General features: G+C 34.7%; 1 protein-coding gene and 1 long non-coding RNA gene across 6 annotated transcripts in view; one reads left to right on the top strand and one right to left on the bottom strand.

Moving 5' to 3' along the window:
• Nucleotides 1–20,858, bottom strand: part of Sol1 — a 531,756-nt gene that overhangs the window by 281,405 nt on the left and 229,493 nt on the right. For both annotated transcript variants that reach the window (XM_072010125.1, XM_072010126.1), the window contains exons 6-8: nt 18,896–18,955; nt 3,358–3,569; nt 1,712–1,789 (exon numbers count right to left, since the gene is read on the bottom strand). In XM_072010125.1, coding sequence (XP_071866226.1) covers nt 1,712–1,789; nt 3,358–3,569; nt 18,896–18,955 — 350 coding nt within the window. The remainder of the gene's footprint in view (nt 1–1,711; nt 1,790–3,357; nt 3,570–18,895; nt 18,956–20,858) is intronic.
• The window catches only part of LOC139990701 (uncharacterized), a 155,359-nt gene continuing 154,670 nt past the window's right edge, over nt 20,170–20,858 (top strand). For all 4 annotated transcript variants that reach the window (XR_011800630.1, XR_011800629.1, XR_011800628.1 and 1 more), the window contains exon 1: nt 20,170–20,512. This is a non-coding gene — a long non-coding RNA (uncharacterized lncRNA). The remainder of the gene's footprint in view (nt 20,513–20,858) is intronic.

The following is a 20,858-nucleotide window of genomic DNA, read 5'->3' as shown; positions in this document are numbered from 1 at the left end:
CATGTAAATTGATATTGATACACATGTCCAGCTACTGAATACCAGACATTAGATAAATTTCGACACATCATGAATTAATAATTATTGCTCCCTATTAATATAATTATAGGAATGATCAATTATAAAATCGATAAGTACGATTTACCAATTATTCAACGTATAATTCTATCTGCTTGTCTTGTTCATTTTTCCGAAAATTATTATCTGTGAATTATAACAGACTAACAAATAACAAAGATTATGCAAATGAATGATATGTTAGTATACAATATGTATCATATAATATGTGCACTACATACGCTAGACTAATTGACAAGTTGATAGGTATTTTGGATTTAGTTACATTACCATTCCACAAGCGAGAGAAATTTTGGATTGCTGGAATGTTCCGGACCATTTAACTTTACAAGACACATTTCTCTCAGTGAGAGCTGATTTTCTGCTGAACCGCTTTCTAGATTTCGACTATTAAAACTTTTACTACCTTGCACAAATGGTAGAAGGGATAAAGCAAGTTTGGATGAAAAAAGCACGTAATAACAATGACTTTAAGAATGTACGAATAAGAAGAATTGTAATGAATGGTTTGATATAGCCAACAATTTAGATTAACATAGACTATTTCCTATGATGTTCCAAGATTTATATACCGAGAAGAATAAAGATCACAGTTTTAACTAATTTACTGAATATCTTTCTATTGGGTTGGCAACTAAGTGATTGCAGATTTTGTCATTACCATCTAATGACGCAGTCACTTAGTTGCCAATGCAATAAATATTTGTGCAAGATTAGACTAATTATAGCTCTTAATATACTATTACACGTAGTAGTAGCTAAATTAATTTACGCAACTGTATATTATATTTATATGCTTACCTTGCATTGAATTAACTGCATAACTCTGACGTCTCTATATTCAAAACATTCATCGTACTTACGTGACGTATATAATTAAAACAAATTCCCCATGAAATATGAATTTACGACACTTTCTAGTTTTTCAATTTTCCAAATACGAAAATATAAATTCCAATAGACTACATCTTGTACTTCCAGATTTATCGAACCCAAAATATAAAAATTGCTATTGTCTATAACAACAATTACGAACCTTAAATTGATAATTATTATCAAATTACTATTTGTTTCAAATATATCATGTTCGCGTGTATCAATAGCGTCACAACTCAAAACAATTCAGAGAGATTACAAAAACATCGGAACCATAAAAGGGACAGAAATGACGCAAATAATATTTGTCCATTGTTTCACAAAGTCTACTTTTTTTTACTAACATTATATGTATAGTAAATAGTTTCTTGGAAGCTTCCAAATAGCTTTTCGCTTTTACTGGAAAACTTATGCGAGTTGTCTCACTTGCAAAGTACACGTACAACATAAAAAAAAAAAAACGATCTTAAAATGTCAATTAAAATCTCCTTAAAACCGTCTCATCTACTTTAACCGTCTGATTATACATTTATATTTTTTCAATCTCGGCTATCGAAACAACTAACTGTGCTAATAAATCAGCACTCCTTACTTTTCTATGCTCAAGCATATATCTTGTCCGTCGTTTCTATGAATCCTTCGGATTATCTCCGAAGTAGTCACTTACCGACTGAATACTATAGGACGATAATCGGATAAATGGAAAATTATTGATTGAGAGGGATAATAAATCGACGACATAGAGTGATATACTTACTGGTAGCGCTGACAGCCGGTCCGATGACCGAGTGCTTGGGGTTACCGGTAACGGCCCCTGGGACGACCTTGTCCGGCTCTGAAATACATTATTGTAATTATCCTCGGAATATACAGTGCCGTTAATTACAGTTGGGAGTCGCGTATGCGAATGGAACATGGCCAATCTACCTTAGCAAACGGTCCCCATTCATGATTTATTACCTCATAAATAGTCAGCCAGGCAAACCATCCTTATTCCGCTCGCAATTTCGTTTACGACGCGCGGGAAAACCTTCATTAATCATGTGATCGTTATAAAAATTATTATCAACAAAATTCGACGATGGCCCCATTTAACGAAGGGAACGACAAGACAAGTGGAGCGACAGAGAAACCAGCGTCAATGTCAAGAGGTCGTTAATTAATTTGACCGCGATTAACGTGTCAGTAACGCGTAAGGAGGTTGAACCAACAAGGGATACCAATGTTATCGTCCGCGTAATAACGAATTTATGCAAATAGACTGTCGCACCGATAACACGTTCCAAGGAGGTGGCAGATTTCGTGCTTCGTTGGTATTTCTCGAACGAGAGGAGCTTACAGAAATTATCTAAAGGGATAGCAATTGGGTGGATAAATGAAAAGTTAAAGAGCAGTTTAACCAAAGCTCTGCTTTACGGTATGTCGGAAAGCTGTGAATTCTGCTTTACCGATAGGGTGAACGTAAGGGTTGAAAGCTTCTCGCAAGTTCTGCGAGAAGCGCTTTCGTGTTTGATCTTAGCGACACTCCTCGTGGAGCTTGCAAAGCGATTACTCTGATGAATCTATGATACCGACGACAGAAACTGCAGAGTATCGAATTTGACAACATTTGTTTAATAATGTTTCATGTTTATCTATTTCTAAAACCGAAAACCATCTGTTTCAAAACCTTGTTAAAACTCACGGGTATTGTTATTCAGTCAGTTTTGTTATTGCGTTAAATTTTATTGCATAATCTGTTTTACCATTTCCAGTTAACCGCAATACATAAATCATGAATTATTCTAGAAAAAGTTCGAGCGACGATAAATATGAATGGAACTATTTTCCTAGGATTTTTCAACAGAAACACATTTTATTTTTATTGCATAGCATTCATCAAACAAAAGAACGATTATTCCGTAGAATATTATTGCAACTTCTGATTCTGATTAAGATTAATAGGTAGCCGTAACTTTTTACAGTCGAGAAAAGATTTTCGCCATTCGTCATTTAGAAACCACAAACTTGCTTAACACTGGTGAAACGAACTTCGCAGAAATTTCGAACAATCTGAGATGTCAGCCACGGAATCACCGTAAATTTCGACTGCAAAAGTTGAGAAACACGAGTGAACCGGGCGTCGATTAAACCACGGAAATTGATGCATGAAAAATGAACGAGTTCTGGTAATGACAGAAAATTCCAGAGAGTTGATTGCAATTCTACGATGACAATTCGTACGCTAATGATTCCTTAAGACTTTGGCTTTCAGCGACTGTAGTTCGAAGCTTTTGATTATTCAAACAACACGGTATGACGGAAATTCAGATGGAATCGAGGGGAAGAGATTGTTTCCTGACATTATGAAAATCCACCGATATAAACTATCTTTGTCTTTCGTGGGTGTCTTTCGTTACCCACCAGGATGCGGCGCATCGTCCAATGGCTGGAATTGGAACATCGCCTTGAAACCCTGGCCCGGCCACTCGGAATTAGCGACGAACTCGACGTACAGGTCTGACCCGGTGCTGAGTACTTCCACTTCCGTTCCTTGGTTGCAGAGCACAGCTATTGTGGGCGCCCCTGAATCCGTACCGTCGTGCACCCTGATTAAATCCGCTCTATTCAGGCAACTGCAACAGAATACCTTTCGTTAAAAGTAACTTATTGGTATGTTATCTTTCGTGAATAACCAAACCGAAAGTTGAATGATTCGTTTCGTCCCTGACAACAAGGTGCCTATGTTATGAAGCGATACATATCGCTGAATTACGTAATTTTCTTACGATAATGAGAAACTTGTTGTGATGACATATTATTGGTTTGTGCAAAAGAAGCAGCGAGGATTTCTTCCTGCGATCTTCAATTGTTAATTCATTAGGTACCTTCTACGATTTTTCTTTAACCGATTCCGATGTATTCGCATCATTTCTGTCTTAGCTATTGCCGTGTCGACGACAATGTGGCTTGCGATTTATTTTATTTGTTTCATGGCTTCTAGATGTATTCAATTTGGGTAATTCGACGTCTTTGGGAATGGAGGCCGAATGCTAAATCGATTGTTATGTAAATTCGAACGTTTCTCATGGATGTCGCGACCACAGGAAGTTGGAAGTAAAATCGAACGAGAAATCTTTTGTGATGTGCCCCGTTGTAACGAGATATCCGTGTACGCGTAACGATTGAGACTGGGAAAGGTGCAACTCTAGCGTTTCTATGAAGATAAAAGTTTTTAGAGTGCAATGAAAAATTCCAAAGTTTCGTATAAATCGTGAAATGAAACGAAACGACATTTGCTCCGTATTCCTTTGCCGCTCCGCCTCTTAATTAAATGTTTGTATTGCGATTTGACAGCTTTCACATCGCAGTAAAAATATGAGAAGAAACGTAGCATAAAATACGTAGCACAAATCATTAATTTTGGAGAAACATAAAAGTGAAAAAAAATATTAATTTTATTTCGTTTTTACCGAAATGTTTTATCGCAAAATATATTGATATTAAGTTAGTTTCTCTACAGGCTACAATTTATTAAATTTTACAATTATCGTAAAGTGTGAAAATTAGGGTTAATATATTAAAATACGATAGATTATTTAAATACTTTAACTCGGAGTCGTCGGTAGAAATGTTGGAAGGAATTTAAGAGTTCAATTAAATTCTCGTTGAAAAATAATTTAAGAGTTACGTTCTATGTAGAACGTCCTGTCCTGAAGCGTTTCTATTACAACTGTACAGAATCACCATCCCTATCACCATTTACTTCTCCGTTTTTTAACATTTCAAATTAATTAATCCACGTTGTAACTCGTGTTTGCTTCAAATTACGTCCCGTTTGTGAGAAAATTGAATCTTATGTAACTAACTCTCATTCGAAAAATAATAGATTTTAATCTCGAGATACGATTGCAGAAATACCGAGATTAACTTTCTCTAAAAAAATTCTGTTTTGTAAGATAATCAAAATAAGATCCACTACGAACATGATATTTTGTAATCCATTATGTTCAAGAAAATATAAATAAAATTTCCGATTAGTATGAAAGCGACCGAGCAAAAATAACTGGATCAATAAAGTTAGAAGCTCCATATTCGTCAACGGATGATAGTTAATCCCTTTAAAGTTTTCACTTATCCGCAACAAGATTCATGCGTGAACGCGGTTTTTAACACGTTTGTCACGGTGAACATCGGCGGCACACGATATGAAATTTCTTAGAGTGCTCGTGATAAAATAAATTTCATGATTTGGTACAATTTGGTATTATAATAAACACGATTATAGTAAATTTTATGGTATAGATGTATTGTGATTTCTATTAGCAAAATGTATAAATAGACTGGCGCTTTTATGCATTTATGACAGATCTGAAAGTACAAACTTGCACAGAATACACATTAAAATGAAAAAATATATAAAACAGCCAAACTATAGTGCTTCCTATGATACTATAATAATATAATAATAAATATTCAACATAAATATAATGGTATATAAATCAATTTTCTACCAAGGCTCTAATCTTGTAACTATATTCCCAAAAATATGAATTTGCATAAAAATCCATAGTCTATACATATATTTATGTAATACATAACATAATATAATGTAATATAATATAATATAATATAATATATGTAATTCGCATGATAACACTTCAGAAGACGCGATAAAGCTCGTCCATTCATCGACACGTTCGCGCAGTTTAAGAAGAACCCCCAAGGTCGATTCTTGGCTTAAATACGTACTATATGTTCCTCGAGATGTGCCCTTCAACGGAGGTGAGATAATTTACCTTCGAGTGACTCGGCTCGTTGCGAGATCTCGCAGAAAAAGGTGCACAAACTGAGACAGCGAACAAGTGGTGGACGAAAAGATACCGAGAGGTTGGAAGAAGAGAAAGAGAGTCGAGGTCGACGTCAAGGGTTTTAGACGAGAAGAGTTAAAGGTGAAACTGCAAAGATACTACAATGACAAAAGGAACGTCGCGTCGATGAAAACGAGGATCGTTGGCGTAGGCCAGAAAACACGACGGAAACGACCAAAGGAATGGGAGGACAAAGAAAGAAATACGAGAACAGTCTTCCATCAATAGTCGACGATTCTCTTTATAGGTATACGTGAACTACTTTGCCCAATCGAATGGAAGAGAATTACACCTCACGGTAACGGGGTCGGCTCCTCGAAGCGCGTTAAGCCAACGGAGAGTCGGTGATTCGATCGATTTAAGGCCTTGATCGATGATGACCGCTGGATAACCTTATTACCTGCATGGGTTAAGCAATTACGCTGGCAGAGAAAGATTATCGTCCAAAGAGCCAGAGATTAAAGAGTGTGCCCGTCTTTTCGCTGCTTTCGTCCGACGTCTTCGTTTGCAGGGAGTATTGCATACACAAATACACTCCCGTTTAAAAGTCATAGGGTGTCTCTCCTATTATTAGCAGCTTTTTGATATTTCTGTACGTATTTGCACGTATTTTTTAGTCAAATTGTTGATACGTTAGTGTATATTTTATTCATCGCATAAACTATCAAATTAGATGAATAATTACAATAAAATTCATCTATAATTTTTTTCAATTTTAGGCTCTCGCCTATGTCTCTATAATAATTGTCTTGACACTCTTGAGATTCATAATTTATAGTTAAGTAAAAATTATACAAATTAATAATAGTATATTTTTAGTTTCCCGTGAACTCAACTATTTGACCACCAAAATACTGAATTGTTTCAGTTAATTTTTAATATACAAAGAAAGATTTTATGAGTAGAATATATTTTCAACTGTATATTTATATTCTCAATTTTCATCAATAATCACCATCTAATTGCTCCATTTAATTAATTTCATAATTTTAGTTACTATCAGCATCTAAATAAAAATTTATTTTTAAACATTCGTAGTTTTGATATAAACTTACTCCGTATGTTTGCTGTGAGATTTTCATATCAACAGCATTAAACTTCTAAAAGTAGAAGGTATTACAGAATTTGTTAACATTTCTAGATATGTTTGACGGTCATCGCCATATTTCATCACTCTCGTGAAACATTGTGCTGTTTTTACGAGACCTGTGATTTTTGCGGTCACAGATTGCTCTGCCACGTGGTGAAGATTCCACGTAGCGTATCCGTGCCTGGAACTGTAACAAAACTTGCTTGATGAATCGACGCAAAAAAGCTCATAGGCGGTATTCCTAAATTTCTGCCGTATTTGTCACTGAAACGCAATTTTCGCTTTTCTTTACATAGCAATACACGCACCCTCCTTATTTTCTTTTTCAGATTAGAACATTTCTTCGGTATTCTCTCATATTACAATTATTATATTTACTTAAAAAGTGGATAAATTATGTAACAATGTATATCATTTTTATTAATTAATGAATTGTGTAATAATGTAAATTATGTAATTATGTAAGTTATGTTTAAAAAATCGAATAAAAACTTGATATCGTTTTAAAAGTCTTACACTGCGATATCTAAAACGATAATTTTTTGCTGGATATTAATCGTTAATTATTCCTGGATACTTCAAGAAGGGACATGTCTCGAACAGATTCCATGAATGGGAAACGTTCCATTCATAGTTTCGAACAATGCACCACTCACGCGATGCATAACAACGCGAGGTTTCCTTATCCTGGTTTCAGATCAGGATAAGTATATTGAAAAATGGTACGAAGATTCCAGAGTTTTATTTACGCTGATAATATTCAACGATGCATAGTCTCGTACTAGGAAATTCAGGTATTCCAGTGACTGGATATCTCTAACGCCACCGACCACGTTAAAACTGCACAGATGTCGACTTCCTACCGTGCGCACCAACGCGAAGTTCGCATGGAAGAACGCAGAGTACAAGGTCCACTTCTTTTACACAGGAGATCGTATTTTTGCGAGAATAAGAAAAGGGGAGGTCAACCGTAGCGATGGCTAAGAGAGAAGTCTGAACTGGTGCATTAATGTCGGTGCATACCTAAGATCGGAGGATTTCAAGCGTGATAGGGCTTCAACTATAAAACTCACGTTATATTAATCAATTATATTATTTACGTTATATTATGTTATTTAAATGGTTGTTTTAAAATGTTATATAATACACAAGATTTTTAATCTATTTCACATTGGTAAAATATGAAAAAGATCTAAAAATATATATGGAAGTTACAGGGCATTTACTAGAAGCACTTACTGAATACGCCTCGCGAAGTCTTGTAACTTGTATATACAATTTCGGATTTGTTTCAAATTTGACTATTATTATCACGATAGTCGTGTCTCGTTACAATGCTAACTAAATTGCAAAAGGCTTCTTACCATACATTCATACGGTATGATAAAAGTTTCTTACGATGTATTCGTAAAAAAATGGTCTGTTCGAATACGTTCGCGAGCTATTGCATATTTTTGCAAATACTTTGGAACTGCGAAAGTCGAATAAGAAGCGATACACACTATCTCCTACGAATTGTCAGAAGTGCTCAGAAATGGGTGTATCAAGTGGCTGACAGAGAGGAGTCTCCTAGTATCCATCAGCACCATTCAGCGTAATATCCGAGTGCGTCTGACAGTGCGGCTTAACGCTGATATATCGAAACATTTCTCAAGGGTCTTCCTCGCTTTTAGCAAGTTTTACCACGACCTTCGCGGTAAACGTTATCGAGCGCAAGATTAATTAATAGCACGCGCCCACTTCTCTCCCTGGTGTTCGTTTTGCTTGCTCGGAACGGATCGTTCAACTAACCATTGAATTAATCATTCTTCTAGCTTCTTACGCTCATCTGACTTGCGCCAACGTGCTTTGAAACTTAAATTAGTCGTAAACAGATGAGTATCAGAAAGTTAGCAATTATGATCACGATGTTACTTTCTTTTTGAAGATAGCATCCACTTCACTGAGAAAAGCCTGTGTTGTATAACAACTCAATCTTTGTGCTGTGCTTTTTTAACTTTTAGTTAAAATTTCGTTGGTTATTTATATCATATTTGAGTATTAGTTTCAATATACACTTTGTTCCTTTAAACATCCTAAATTCTGAATCATTAATAGTTACTATTCCTTTAACTGTTATGTTCGTTCACCGAATCGTACATAATTTTAAAAGGAAAATAAATTTTTAGAATCTTATAGCTTTTAACGATGTTTAAGTGTTGTTGAAAAAAGTTGGAATAAAAACGAAGCAAAGTGTAAGATTTTCAAAATTATTTACCAGTTATTAGTTTAAAAAGTACGAATGTTTTTATCGCTGGCTGGTTCCAACGGTAAATTTCACAACGCTACATTTAATAATGTCAGACTGAGTACCATTCGTTCAAAAAATACGGGCAAACTGAAAACGAAGCATCAGCTAATTGGACCATACAGTTATTATTAAAAGTGCGTGGAAACGCGAACAGTGAGAAAGCAAATAATGTAGTTGTTTCAGCAGAAACGGAACGAAGTTAATTGATTCAACGAAAAGTGGATCGAAATCAATTACCCTTTGTTGGGAAATGTTTATTCTGAGAACTAAAAAACGAAAGCTCATAACGTTGGGATATTAGGGCGGTTTGCGAAACATGGAAAAAATATGCACCTCGTTGCGAACTAATATTTGAGAGCCACAAATTTCACCGTCGCAGTAATTACAGGTTTTTATAGCTTGCAGCTTGAATCGGTCGTGAATCAACGTGCTCTCCGATATAAGCAAAATGAAGGCACAAAACACCCGTAAAACACTGACATTTTAACGGCATCAGGAGTTCAGAGGAGTTTCGAAATAATTGATTTCTTTATAACAATTTTCTACGAACTGTATATAATAAGTAATTACCTTGCAGGAAGTGATTGTTGAACGTTTTATAGAACATATACTTGTTCGGATGAGGTTCTCATCGAAAGTTGCCCCATAACCGATATATTGTAATCCGGTTATTTTTGAATTATAACAACTTGAAGTAGAAATTGCTTAAATTAGTGGACTTCACGGTATCTCTATTTATATTTACTACTTTACGAAAGACCCAGGAAAAATACAGAATGGAAGTTGAAATTAATTAATTTAAAAATCCTACTCATATCATTATGTGCCATCTATGATCCAGCAATGTGAGCTGAAGATTAATAGGAGAGTTAACAGGAAAAGGGTCTGGAACTTTGGTTTCATGAAATTAATTTCGATATTCGAATAGTATGATATTTCTACCAGTTTCCTTCTTCCTTTTTTTAAGCTTTTTAAATCTAGAAAAATCAAACTATGTGTGCTTTTATCAGGTGGCAGGAAAGAATTGTAAGAAAAAGAAAAAAAAAAAAAGAAGAAGAAATACGACTTCGTAAGAACGAAAGCAAAAGGTTCAGAAGCTCAAAGGTCAATGACGAAATGAAATTAGGTAGCTCGATACTGAATTAGGACGGAATTCAAGGATTTATCAAGGATTAACTCCTGCACGCTGCAGCTGCAAGTCTCTGGGCAAGTCTCTCGTTTCCCAAGTCGACCCCACCATCACCATTTTCAGCTCTAAGTCTTCGTGCACAGAGGAACTTTATGTGGGTTAAGTAGAATCATGGTCCGTGTCACGCTCAAAGGATTTAGGAGTCAGGCGTAGTCGGCGCTGCAGGATTTAAAAAAAAAGAGGAGAATTTTCCCGTAAAGAAGTACGTTTCCCGTCGCTGCAACTACCTATTGTGGTAAGGTTAATAACGACTAATGGTTAAAGCACCGCGTTAAATTCGTACGTTTTTACGGCTACTTCTAAATCTTTCGAGAAAGAACTAAAGTCCGATTGAACATCCGATAAATTTTTTTATTTAACACTACCGCAGGTATGTCATTTCGTAAGTTAAATTAAAAGTTAATGTTTATTCGGCAAAGAACGAAATTACTTATTTGAACGTGTATCGGTTCAAATGTTTTCTATTATTGATTGAAATTAATTTAAAATATTTGAAAACAAAGTGTATAAAATAATAGATCAATTTCTGAAATTAACTAGATTCGTTTAGAATCCATGGAACATAAAAATATTAGTTGATACGTGCTTAAAAATATTAATTGATTAATTCATACATGTATTCAGTGATAGGAAATTTTATCATTATAGCGTGATTCTATATCTCGTTATGGATCGCTGGAGATTTGTTAAGAAAAGGTACCGCATAAAACTGACCTTGGCTCTGAAATTCGAGATCAAATTCTTTTGTTTGTATTGTATCCTACTGGTCGCGAGCGACAACTTTCTCAAAGGTGCCATTGGGTCGGAAACTCAACCGTTCTCTTGAAAAATGGTGTTAAAGCTTCAATATCTCTTGCAGCTGTTTTATTTACAATGTGCTTTTACTTCATAGTCAGATGCAGGTTAAGTAGCCGTGTCGTCGCTGATAATTTACTGCAGCTCGTAAATAATACCCTAGTAGCGTATGTTGTTCTGTTGCTGATACGCGCACCATCAACCGTCTAGTGCTATGATGCGAATTGGTTACATTTAAACGACATACGACGCGAGTAGCTAATAGTTTCCCTCTCAGTTTACTGCCACACGCGGTAGTGAAGTTTTAGGTTCTCGTTGGTACCAGTATACGCGATATTCTTGATTACCAAATTATTGGCCTAACTGCTAGAAATCGCGTCAATCTGGAATTTCTATTTAATCGAAAGTTATACTTTAGTTATAGTTTAATCGCCCTCCATTATCCCTCAACAAATTTCTATGAATTCCTCGAGCTAATGCGTAGCTTTCTTCTGCTTCGTCAATAATACGCAGTTTATATTGTAAATTTTCTTCGTAAACATATTCATATTGTAAATAAAACAGTTCCTTTGACAAAGGTGGTTCTCGTGACGAGTAGAATGTGATGCAAACAAAAAAGAATTTGGCCCTGAATTTTAGAGTCAAGGTCAATTTCATGGCACCTTTTTTTTTAACTACCCTTTTTTTTAACCCCACCGATCCTGAGGTATAGAATCATGCTACGATTAGGGCGACGTATAATTTTCTTCCACCCTGTACATTATGATTACAATTCATAAGTAATTGAAACAGATATTCAATATTGCGGCAATTGTTTCATGCGTCTATTATACATTCGCGTACAAGTATCAAATATATTTCTTTTATAAGTTGAAACACACGTCGATAACTATTATCGAATTATCTACTGAACATTTTGCGCATTCGATAACATGATTTGGGCTGACTCAAATAGAGTCACAAGATATTTAAAACAGAACAAAAAGAATATGAAAAGATCAAATACATATATATATGTGTGTAAAGAGTTTGAAACAAATTTAATTATAAGCAGCTTCGATGGGAATATATAGAGACGAAATCGATTTATCGGGACAAAGGCGAGTGAACGAGTCTTTTTGCCATTCTGTCGCGATAGAAAATGTTTGTGGATAGTTACAAACATCGCAAAATATTACTTCAGAAAAAAATTACGGTTTTCCTTCAAAATAGTAATTTCACCCAATTGATATTTCCCTTTTGATTGGTAAAACTGCTGTTAATTATATAGTTGGTTTCTACAAAAGACGGATTCCAATTAGTTTAACGTTACATAAATATTAGAAAAGTCACAGATACAGATTATATCTTAACTTATAAGGAAACTAAAGTATTAATTTTATTGCTGGAATTCTCAAATACTTCAGTTGAAACGACGCTATTTTAGAAATCCTATCTGAATTTAGCTCTTTCCACTTGAACCCTCTTTTGGTATATTTTCTTTGGATCTACGTTCTGATCTTGGTTTCTGTTTTTCTTGAAATTTAATTATCAACCACAGAAACCGTTCTTTTAAGTTCTATTCTTTATTTTATAGGAAAATATAACACGGACTCTCGAGGTATCTTTTAACTTCCATATATATTTTCAGATTTGGTTCAAATTTCATTTTAACGCCAATGAAATTTCAAAACGTTTTGTATAAGTTGCATAACATACGTACATAAGATTTTTATGGTACATAATTGTACGAATAATTTTGCGAGCTGCTGTACGTAAATTACCCCGTTGCCTACAGTGCAGTTAGGCCAGTTTCACTTATCAGACAAGCCTTGGTAAACCGATCGTATATCGAACTAATATATGATGCACATTATCGCTGTCCTAGGAAGGACTTTGGTTAGACAGACCAAGAAAGGGGTGGCCAGGATGAGGAGAACGAATACGTCCGAGGAAACGAAAGGGGCGGAGAGACAGAGAAGAATACCAGACCGTTTCTATTCTCGCAGGACTTCTCTTGCGAATGTTCGCCAGCTGGCAGAGTCAGTTTTAGATGGCTTTATATCAAACTTCCACGACACCAATGATGACGTCTACATAGACGTAGTTATTATCGCTGGTTTGCAAACACTGGAATGAGTTTGTTTGATTAGTTTAGCGGCTCATTTAAGTTTACCCTTAACTCTTGCACTCAATCGAGCAAATAATCGAAAATAAAATACCGTAGCTACAAAAAGTGTTTTCACGACGTTCTTCATATACTAATGAATTAAGACCAAGTATATTAAATTTTACATTCTTCGGTAGTGTCTTCGTACGAGGGTAAAAATTTGAAATTTTATTGTGAAAATCAGATGTAGAACGCTTCATTGAAATATAAAAGTACTTATGTGCCGATACCTTTTCTAGCCACTGTAAATATGATAAAAATGGTCTTGTACATATTCCGCTACAGTTCGGTATTTTACTGAATGTAGCATGAATATAGCAATCGTTTTTCTTCTTATTTCCGTACCGTATCATCCAGTTTTTCAGTATTTCATGTTTCATATCCTTCACCGCATAACAATGTTTCAAATGCATTAAATGATATAGCACTAGTTATAATACACACATAACAGAAAATATTACGCAGCAAATATTTCAACAATTTCGAATCTCTCTTCCTGTTTACACATTTTTATCTATCCGTGCAAACGTTTGGAAAAAATCACTCGCTGGTCGTGCGTCATGGTTTTACTTAGCTTCACGGCTTTTTACTTTCCTCTTGTTTAGATCCTATTAAAGTTTAAACAAACGATCGAACGAAAAAAAATATTAATCCAGGGAAGTTTATCGCGCACGGAAATCTCCATTGCGTGTTTAATCCACCTAAAGTCGTATCCCTCTCCCCTGTTACGAAGTTTGACATACCATCGAACTACGACCGAATACAATGTTGCCGAGGAAAACTTTTAAATAGAAAAGTTCGGTCCGAACGTTCACGATCTTGTGCTGCTGCTCGTTATCGTGCCTCGTTAACTCGTAAACGTTAATAACCGACAGGCGTCGTAATTCACAATTAGTGTAATAGAAGCGCGACAGCGTGGCTTCATGCAAGAATGGACGCTTTAAAAAATTTATCAGATACTTCTGGAAAGTGGCACGTATGAAATCTTCATGAATATTGTATCTGGCTTCGTAATTATAGCATCAGAGGAGAAAGCGATATCTAGTATTTCTTTCTTCGTTGCAAAAAAAGGGATTATGCTTGGTCACAGATTTGCATTTTGATGGTAGTATTAAGAATTAATAACTACTGTGAATAGATAGTTTGATGGCAATTCGATCGCATGATGATATAGAAAAATAATGTACATAAACATACGAAATAAAATTTAAATGTTATAAATATATGCGTAATATAAACTTCAAGTTACAAATTATACAGGAGTAAATCATTCGATTCTTCGATAGTTAGAAAATTTAGATATTGTCTAGTCCTTTGTTATCTTCCTAGAATAATAATTCGATTTAATTTTGATCATTTAAAAATATGCGAGACTAACTTTAATTAACAAATCAAATATTGATCAAACAAATCAAACATCAACATTGATGGAAAAATAAAATTTGCAAGAGCAATTATGGCTTTCAAAGAATAATTATTTATTTGGTATAGTCAGAAATTTAAAAAACTGGATTGTCAGAAATTTATGAAATATCTTAAAAAAAAAAAAATAAAAATAGTGAAATTTAAAAAATTAAAGAGAGAGAAGCATCATCCTATATTCCAAAAATGGAAATTTCAAGAGGGATATAAATGGAAACATTGAAAACAGTGGAAACAACACACAAGCATGCGAGTAAACAGACACGAATTATTGGAATTAATATTTAATCGGGGTGCAATGAATATGATTATCTTCAATAATGCAAAAACCAAAGCAGACCTTCGTTTCACGTAACAGTTAACATTCGACTAATGAAGATATTTTACGATTAATAACAAAATACATACATATATGAAAATTATTCGGTTCAATAATCCTTTCACGGTAATAATATGTAATTACCTTTATTAATAGCTCAAACAAAGTGATCAACGAAATTAACAAATTCATTATGTCAAGATTGAAAGCGCTCAAAACTTTTCCGATCGCTTCCTGTGAGATATCAGAAGCAAATTATTTCGCGTTGTATTATAATACTTCGATAATAAATTAAATCATTTGAAAGTCATAAAATATACGTAGATACGTAATAAAGTTCATAAGGTATTGATTTATAAAACTATAATCCTTCATTTACGTTGTTCAAACCTTAGATTTATATTTTGAGCAATGTTTGCAATACATTTTCTAAATTTGAACTTATGACAAAAATCATTTATAAATATCCCGATAATTTATGACGTTGAATAACAAAGTTATAATAGTGCTAATACATCATCTTCTTAAATATATTGCTGTAAATTACTCTTTTTTTAACTTCTTTTTTCTAACAGTTGGATATCGGAATTACTTATCGAAAATTTAAGGTTCGGTATCGTGCACGGGTTATTAATTTGAAGCTTTGGTAAAATGAAATTTCACATACGCCAACCTAATGTGTATATTCTGACCTGCTGCCATTTTCTATACCGACAAATTCATGTAAAGCACTTGAAATGTAACTACTCTTTGATTTCCCATGCTGCTATAATTTTTAAGGATCGATATAATATTCCAGTCGAACATTTGTAAATACGATAACATGGTAATACGTAAATATTAATCTATCATTTGTAAAGCAATTAATACAGTAATCTGTAATTTGTAAATAGTAATTTGTAATTTATAAATGCAATAATACAGTAGCGACGATATCCACATGTAAGTAGTAAATTCTAATTTTATTATCTCCCTGTTTTAAAAACTTTACGCAACGAAATTGTGACCCTCGTGTTTTCATTTTAAAACTCAATAGCAACCAAGTTAATTGAATCAACTTTAATAAGGTTGATCAAATTTCAACTCGAAGAAAATTCCACAAACTCCATGACGTGTGAGGATTCGTTCGCGAATCTCCATGCATTCGGTTAGACGTGTCTTTTGACGCATTTGCAGAGTTCAGTTTCTTGCGGCTATAAATCGTCCATGTTCGAGTAAGTATACATAGCTCGGTTTAATAGTTCCTCTCTCACTGTAAGTCACAAGATATACTGATACTTACGGAATTCGCGACTTTAATCCTCACTGCTAAGTCTACAATCCTCTCTTCTTATTGTCATCCCTTTTCCTTTCTACTAACATCTCTCTTAAAACTTGTCAAATTCAATTCCAATCTTTAACACGTGACATACACGAAAATTTATCGCTGCGATGTTGGTGTTCCGTTCAAAGGAACAAAATAGTTATGATTTTCGTACGTAATTTGATCGAATTCGTAACATGTAATCAAATGCAGCTACTTTTCAGTCAGGACATTAGTCAGGCACAAGAAATTTCAGTTACAATGGAAGGTCACACGACCTGTAGTGTTAATTAAGTCCAAGTATGTTAAAGTATATTAACATCATTTAAGTACCACCATGTGGCATAAAAATTTGTTTACTATGAAATTCAAGATCAATCAAGTAGAACCTGACAAACAAACATTTCGTTAGAAAATGTCACTGTACAATATTCTCGTTTTGTATTTCTAGTTTAACTCGTCATTGGATTCAGCAAATCTACTCACTCAAAAATTTCAACAAATATTACTTTGTCACGTTAGCCAGCCATGTTAATAATCGCATATTAGCGAGGAGAAGTTTGAAGAGGAAGAAATCCGCGTGGTTCGATCGCGCCACAACAGCGAGGGAAATTTCTTTTACTATACCTGTTCCATACCGCGATCCAGTCATTACACACTCGTTCATTTCTTCACCCATAACAGCCTTTTGTGAATAGCAGTTTGCAATATTCTTAAGCTGCCATATACCTTTTTCCAGTTTTATTTTTCTGTCTACAGTTTCCTTAACATATTCACTCGGACTAGCAATAATCCCCAAGGAGCCGTTAGTGCCGCGTCGAAAATTAATCTTTATTTCCACTGATCCCATCTGCCTGCCATAAGGTTTAGCGTTTGCCATAGAATTTCTTATTTTTACTTGCATATGCATTCTTTAAGTTGAGGCGTTGGGACACACGGGATGTCCCTGTGCGTCACTCGAGCGTACGTTTCGCACCTGCGAGTGTCAGTCTCATCTTGTCTACCAGTTTTTCCTACTGATTAGCAGCGATGACCACTGTCCTAACTTCCTTACTAAAAATTACAACTGACGAAACAGCTTGTCCCACGTTCTAAGCACGCTCATCTCAAGCTTTCATCTTTTCCACATGCATCACCGATACTTCACTTGCACTCAGCTCTCCACTTAGGAAACACAGCAAAACAACATTGTTTCGCGTACACTTAACATTCATTCACACATTCAGTCTTCGAAGGTGTTCTTTGTGAAAAATGAAATAAGAAATAGTTATATTTAAACTTTAGAACCGTGTCAGACTCTATCTAAACATCCCTATCATCTTAATCAAGGTAGGGAATTCGGTTGATTCGTCGTGTCGATACTAATCGAGACGAGAATTTACGACTCTCGTCGACGAGTCACACCAGAAACGCGTCTGTCCGCGAATACAGTCGAACAATACATGTCGTATCGATTTTGAGCTACACGGTTGCGAAGAAAAATTCGTAGATGATTGATGCGATAGTGAATTTTCAAGTTTTACCGCCGCGGCCAGAAGCAATGTAATTCGACCAGTTGCTAGTCGACCGGCAACACGATTTTTAACTTATCGGCGAACAGTCACGTGGGTGAAACGGCAGCTTATATTTCTTTCAGAATATGATTGCAGATGCATTTATTCGCAAAAGCATTCGCTACCGCTGCTGGCGCAACAAATTGCACGTTTGTAGATAATTCAGTGGAGTGAATCAAGAGTCACGAACGGGGTGGAGGATACGATGTGTTTGAAGCGCAGTTGCGTCAGAACCGCTGTTATTTAGCAAATGTACGATTTATGTCTGATCCCGTACAGGTATGCTTTGATGAATTATTATCCAGGATAAGTTACGTATTTATTTATTAATGTGTTAGAGGCTGCCTTTTTCCGAAACCGTAGCGATTTACTTATAAAAAAAGATTTTTTTAAAGGATCAAGAGGCTAATTATATTTTATGGGGTTGACGAGGCGATCCTTTCCATCCCTCTTACTTTAAATGGGGACGAATTAATTTTTTGTTAATTAAATAATTATTTCCGATCTTATATTTTACTATATTCTTTTTTATTCTGCGTAGTGAACAATTTTTTTGACTGAAAGAGTGAAAATTTTTTGTCGTGTTTAACGAGTTATCTTGTTCAATGCTAAGAATGGTTTTAGTTGTATAAATTATGCGTATGAAAATAATCGAATAAAATATAATCAAATAAACTATAAACCAAACGCGAATCGAGATTTTAGATTCACAGAATTAGGATTATTAAACTTCAAGCCTTGCTATTTGGTTTGCCATCGTTGGCTAGCAAGCGCTACACGTTTCTGAAATTTCAAATTGAATTCGTACTGTATTTCGCCAACCTGAATAATTTCAGTTATGATCAAGTTACCGAACTTATTCATTGAAGAATAGTAATGTAATAATTTTAAACGTAATTAATTTCTCTTTTGTGGTACAATATATCTAATTAGTACAAAAAATAATTTCGCAATTTTTTGAATTCTTTTTTGGAAGCTTACCTCAAGTCTCCTTTTTGTAAAGAAATTTCTTCGAAAAATAAACGTATCCTCTCCTTTAATCTGAAATCAGATAAACATTCTTTAAGTAAATATTTTTAAATGAGCCCTTGGTAATAATTAAATAATAAAACAATTTTTCATATTATCGTTAGCTATGTGATGTAACATATAAATGTGTCCATATTACGATAACAGTCAGGAATGGGAACGATTCAAAACTTAGAACAAATGGAAATTGTATTCACAGAAAAAATCAATATAAGTCACACACATTGAATCAGACAAGAGCAACTCTCCGATAGATGGCTGTAAACTAGGTTGGTTTAAAATACTGCACGTTTGGTAACGATTGAAGGTGCTAATTCGATTCTAGTGTAGTAGCGATGTGACAAGGTCTTAAATCGAAGTAGCAAGTCGCGACATCGATTGATGCAGCCGAGTCGTTCACATTTACTACGGTTTCTTCTACCTTTTTCCAATGGAAACTGAACCCAAGCCAAAGCATACTTCGTATGGCACTGACAGAGGTTTCTGGCCTTATCTTGACAGGTTTCTATCAATTCGCCCGTTCAGACATACGTTGTACCTATAAACTTTTACGTTTCATCAATTTTACGATTGAAATGACTCTACCTAAAATTTCTCGTAATATAAATATAAGTAATACATTCATAAAAAGCATCCATAAGCATTCGAGTACTTTCGTTATATATACCGTAGATGATTTCTTCTAAATTCAAGAAAGTCCAATATCAACTACATATTCACATGAATTCCACAAAAATGTTATTCTGCATTTTAAATAAACTTTAATCGCTGAGTGTCGATTTCTAATGTTAAACTGCTGTTACACAAATGCGATTGTTTGAATGGTGGAACTCATAAATACACACGTGTCAAGTTATACGTGTTTTCTATTGATTCGCGCCATATTTATCGAAAACATAGGAAAAGGCAAAGCCAAGCTGCCTCGACCGACGTTTCTACGTGCATGTGTTAAGACTAACCGCACTAACGGTTCGCAAGTGTTTGTAAGCCATTTGAACAGTCGGTGGAGATGCGCAAATGCTCGCCCACGTTTACAAATATTACTGAGAAGTGTCAGTACTTCAAACGAAATTAGTTGTTTGTACGCGTTCAGTGGGGATTATCGCTCTTCCTCCATGGGTCAACGACGAATGCTTGCTGACGTCTTCAAGTGCTCACGACCGTTTATGCGCGATTGGTACTACTGCATGTTTAACAACGTAAACGTAAGTAGTAAAGTAGTGTACATATGCCTTTACGAACAGTCTTTGAAGGCCGCAGATGTTAGGAAAACTGCACACAGACTAGGTCTGAATAATTTAGAATTTCTTCGATTCAGATAATTATTGGTAATATAGTTTATCAGATATTTGAATTAGTAGCAAAGAACTTATTTATTGACGTGTAATATTTTTCGTGTAATATACAATCACTCAAACTTTCGTCATTCTTTTAAAAATGTGCTACGGTAACCAACAGCTAAGATGCATGAAGAAATAATTTAAGTAAATTAGTGGTATTTGTCTACGTTCTATCTCAAAAATCGTTGCTTGTCATTTTCATTTTTGCATTTAGTTACAGTCAATACACGTAAGTATGTATTTTATATATAGTCATACGACTTTACATTTTTATTACTTTATATTGACCATGAAAGCTTCTAATAAATACACCTTTGATTACACAATTTGTTTTATAAATTGAAAGATTAGAAGTCCAAAATATGTATAGTATGAATTTATATACACATTTTAAGTATACATTTTTCTATAAGTTTCTCCTAATATAATTATTTCATTTCTTTATTTCAAATTGCTTTCATACCTAAATTATCTTAAATTAACCAATCGGTGGAGTGCCGATCGAAGGTACGAGATGACGAAGATACATGGATCAGGTGTTAATTAACTGGTATCTCGATTACGGATTGAACCCG

This window comes from Bombus fervidus, chromosome 9 (assembly GCF_041682495.2).
Source record: "Bombus fervidus isolate BK054 chromosome 9, iyBomFerv1, whole genome shotgun sequence".
NCBI classification, from domain to species: Eukaryota; Metazoa; Arthropoda; class Insecta; order Hymenoptera; family Apidae; genus Bombus; species Bombus fervidus.
The sequence above is the reverse complement of the archived record's forward strand: the minus strand, read 5'-3'. Positions and strand labels throughout refer to the sequence as shown.